The sequence below is a fragment of the Nicotiana tomentosiformis genome, chromosome 3 (genome assembly GCF_000390325.3).
Source record: "Nicotiana tomentosiformis chromosome 3, ASM39032v3, whole genome shotgun sequence".
NCBI classification, from domain to species: domain Eukaryota; kingdom Viridiplantae; phylum Streptophyta; class Magnoliopsida; order Solanales; family Solanaceae; genus Nicotiana; species Nicotiana tomentosiformis.
The window spans coordinates 20,727,387-20,731,362 of record NC_090814.1 but is presented as its reverse complement, the minus strand read 5'-3'; the positions used below and the strand labels follow the sequence as shown (position 1 = coordinate 20,731,362).

At 45.6% G+C, this 3,976-nt stretch overlaps 1 protein-coding gene across 1 annotated transcript; it reads left to right on the top strand.

Annotated features, from left to right (window-relative positions):
* The first annotated feature begins 2,625 nt into the window (after positions 1-2,625).
* Positions 2,626-3,251, top strand: LOC138907466 (uncharacterized). The gene is made up of 2 exons (XM_070198064.1): positions 2,626-2,838; positions 2,931-3,251. Exons 1-2 carry the CDS (start codon positions 2,626-2,628, stop codon positions 3,249-3,251), a joined length of 534 nt encoding a protein of 177 aa, XP_070054165.1.
* Positions 3,252-3,976: the final 725 nt, after the last annotated feature.

Below are 3,976 nucleotides of genomic sequence, written 5' to 3'. Positions count from 1 at the left end.
GGTTCACCTTATTCATATGTTTCCTCGTATTTTGCTCATTTTTTGGATATGCCCCATGACTCTTTACTTTCATCTATTCATGTATCTACTCATGTGGGCGATACTATTATTGTGGATCGCGTATATCGGTCATGTGTGGTGACTATTAGGGATCTGGAGACCAGAGTGGATCTTTTGCTGCTCAGTATGGTCGATTTTGATGTGATATTGGGTATGTATTGGTTGTCTCCGTATCATGATGTTCTAGATTGTTACCCTACGTCTGTGACGTTAGCAATGTCGGGGTTGCCGAGAGTTGAGTGGAGCAGTTTTATAGACTATGTTCCCAGTAGAGTGATTTCATACTTGAAGGCTCAGTGGATGGTTGAGAAGGTTTGTCTATCCTATTTGGCTTTTGTGAGGAATGTTAGTGCAGAGACTCCTGCCATTGATTCTGTTCCGGTGGTGCGTGAGTTTCCGGATGTGTTTCTTGCAGACATGCCAGGCATGCCGCCTGACAGGGATATTAACTTCGGTATTGATTTGGTGCCTGGCACTCAGCCCATTTCTATTCCACCGTACCGTATGGCACCGACTGAGTTGAAGGATTTGAAATAGCAGCTTCAAGAACTCCTTGATAAGGGGTTTATTCGGCCTAGTATGTCACCTTGGAGTGAACCAGTTTTATTTGTGAAGAAGAAGGATACTATGAGAATGTGCATTGATTACAGACAGTTGAACAAGGTCACAGTCAAGAACAAGTATCCTTTGCCACGTATTGATGATCTATTTGACTAGCTTCAGGGGGAGAGTGTGTTCTCCAAGATTGATTTGAGGTCAGGGTATCACCAGCTGAAGATCCGGGATTCGAATATTCTTAAGACAGCTTTCAGGACCCGATATAGCCATTATGAGTTCCTCGTGATGCCTTTTGGGCAAACCAACGCCCCAGCAGCGTTCATGCATTTGATGAACAGTGTGTTTCAGCCTTATTTGAACTCGTTCGTTATTGTATTCATTGATGATATCCTGATGTACTCTAGTAGCCAGGAAGAGCATGCCCAGCATCTGAGGATTGTGTTACAGAGATTGAGGGAGGAGAAGCTTTATGCAAAATTCTCCAAGTGTGAGTTTTGGCTCGGTTCAGTGGCATTCTTGGGGTACGTGGTGTCCAATGAGGGTATTCAGGTGGATCCAAAGAAGATAGAGGCGGTACAGAGTTGGCCCAGACTATCCTCAGCCATGGAGATTAGGCATTTTCTGGGTTTGGCGGGCTATTACTGTCATTTTATGGAGGGTTTTTCATCTATCGCATCGCCCTTAACCAAATTGACCCAAAAGGGTGCTCCATTCAGGCGGTCGTATGAGTGCGAGGAGAGATTTCAGAAGTTCAAGACTGCTTTGACCACGACTCCAGTTCTAGTTCTGCCATCAGCTTCTGGTTCTTACACATTGTATTATGATGCTTTGTGGATCGGTATTAGGTGTGTTCTGATGCAGGAGGGTAGAGTGATTGCTTATTGTTCGCGCTAGTTGAAGACCCATGAGAAGAACTATCATGTCCACGACCTTGAGTTAGCAGCTATTGTTCATGCCTTGAAGATTTGGAGGCACTATTTGTACGGTGTCCATTGTGAGATTTACACTGATCATCGGAGTTTGCAGCATTTGTTCAAATAGAATGACCTTAACTTGCGTCAGCGAAGGTGGTTGGAGCTTCTTAAGGACTATGATATCACCATTTTGTACCATCCTGGGAAGGCCAATGTAGTGGCCGATGCCTTGAGTCGCCGGGCGGAGAGTTTGGGGAGTTTAGCATATCTTCCAGCAGCAGAGAGACCCTTGGCATTAGATGTTCAGGCCTTAGCTAGCCATCTTGTCAGATTGGACATTTCGGAGCAGAGTCGAGTATTGGCTTGTGTGGTCTCTAGGTCTTCTCTTTATGATCGTATCAGAGAGTGTCAGTATGATGACCCCCATCAGCTCGTCCTCCAGGACAGGGTTCGGCGAGGTGATACTAGAGATGTGACTATTGGTGATGATGGCGTATTGGGGATGCAGAGCCAGATATGTGTGCCCAATGTGGATGGGCTTCGGGATTTGATTCTTGAGGAGGCCCACAGCTTGCGGTATTCTATTCATCCGTCTGTCGCGAAGATGTACCAGGATTTGAGACAACACTATTGGTGGAGGAGGATGAAGAAATATATAGGTGGGTTTATGGCTCGGTGTCTCAACTGTCAGCAGGTTAAGTATGAGCATCAGAGACCGGATAGCTTACTTCAGAGGTTAGAGATCCTAGAGTGGAAGTAGGAGCGGATCACCATGGATTTTGTAGTTGGGATCCCACGAACTTCAAGGAAGTTCGATGCTATTTGGGTAATTGTGGATCGGCTGACCAAGTCCGCGCACTTCATTCCAGTTGGTACTACTTATTCTTCAGAGCGGTTGGCTGAGATTTATATCCGAGAGATTGTTCGCCTTCATGGTGTCCCAGTTTCCATCATTTCAGATAGAGGCACACAGTTTACATCACAGTTTTGGAGGGCCGTGCAGTGAGAGTTGGGTACTCATGTTGAGTTGAGCACAGCCTTTCACCCTCAGACGGACGGACAGTCCTAACACACTATCAATATATTGAAAGACATGTTACGCGCTTGTGTCATTGATTTTGGGGGTTCATGGGACCAGTTTCTGCAACTCACAGAGTTTGCATATAACAACAGTTATCAGTCGAGTATTCAGATGGCTCCGTACGAGGCTTTATATGGGAGGCGATGTAGATCTTCGGTGGGATGGTTTGAGCTAGGTGAGGCTAGGCTCTTGGGTACAGACTTGGTCCATGATGCATTAGACAAGGTAAAATTGATCCAGGAGCGGCTTCACACGGCGCAGTCTAGGCAGAAGAGCTATGCTGACAGGAAGGTCTGTGATGTGTCTTTCATGGTCAGGGAGAAGGTTCTGCTGAAGGTATCACCCATGAAGGGAAGAGGGGAAAGCTGAGCTCCCGGTTCGTTGGGCCTTTTGAGGTACTTCGGAGGATAGGGGAGATGGCTTACAAGCTTGCCTTGCCACCTAGCTTGTCGAGTGTACATCTGGTATTTCATGTTTCTACGCTCCGAAAGTATATCGGTGATCCTTCCCATGTTTTGGATTTCAGCACGGTTCAGTTGGATAGTGATATGACTTATGATGTGGAACCAGTGGCCATTTTGGAGTGGCAGGTTCGGAAGTTAAGGTCAAAGGATATAGCTTTAGTGAAGGTGCAGTAGAGAGGTCAACCTGTGCAGGAGGCCACTTGGGAGACCGAGCGGGAGATGCAGAGCAGATATCCACACCTATTTGAGACTCTAGTTATGTTTCTAGACTCGTTTGAGGATGAACGTTTGTTTAAGAGGGGGAGGATGTAACGACTCGACCGGTCATTTCGAAAGTTATAGCCTCATTTCCCCCATTTTTGCTTCTTTTGTGCTTTACAACTGTATCATATCCTACCGGGTTGGTTGGTTCGGGTCCGGAGTGGTTTCGGGGTGAATTGAGACACTTAATCTCTTAATTGGAAGCTTAAGTTGGAAAAAGGTTGACCAGATGTCGACTTGTATAAATGACCTTAGATTTTAATTTTGATAGTTTCGTTAGCTCCGTTAGGTGATTTTGGACTTAGGAGTGCATCCGGAATTTGATTTGGAGGTCCGTAGTAGAATTAGGCATGAATTGGTGAAAGTTGGAATTTTGGTGACTTTGGCCGGCAGTGGAAATTTTGATATCGGGGTCGGAATGGATTTCCCGAAAGTTGAAGTAGGTTCGTGGTGTCATTTTTTACTTGTGTGTAAAATTTGAGGTCGATCGGACGTGGTTTGGTAGGTTTCGGCGTCGTTTGTGGAATTCGAAAGTTTAGAATTTCTTTAGGCTTGAATCCGGGTGTAATTGGTGTTTTGATGTAGTATTGAGTGATTCGAAGGTCCAACTAAGTTCTCATGGGGTTTCATGACTTGTT

Excerpts from the sequence above, each read along its gene's own strand:
- LOC138907466 (XM_070198064.1), top strand. The coding sequence starts at position 2,626 with ATGTTACGCGCTTGTGTCATTGATTTTGGGGGTTCATGGGACCAGTTT. Across the intron at positions 2,839-2,930 it reads TCCATGATGCATTAGACAAG|GGAGAAGGTTCTGCTGAAGG; the intron begins GTAAAATTGATC and ends TTTCATGGTCAG.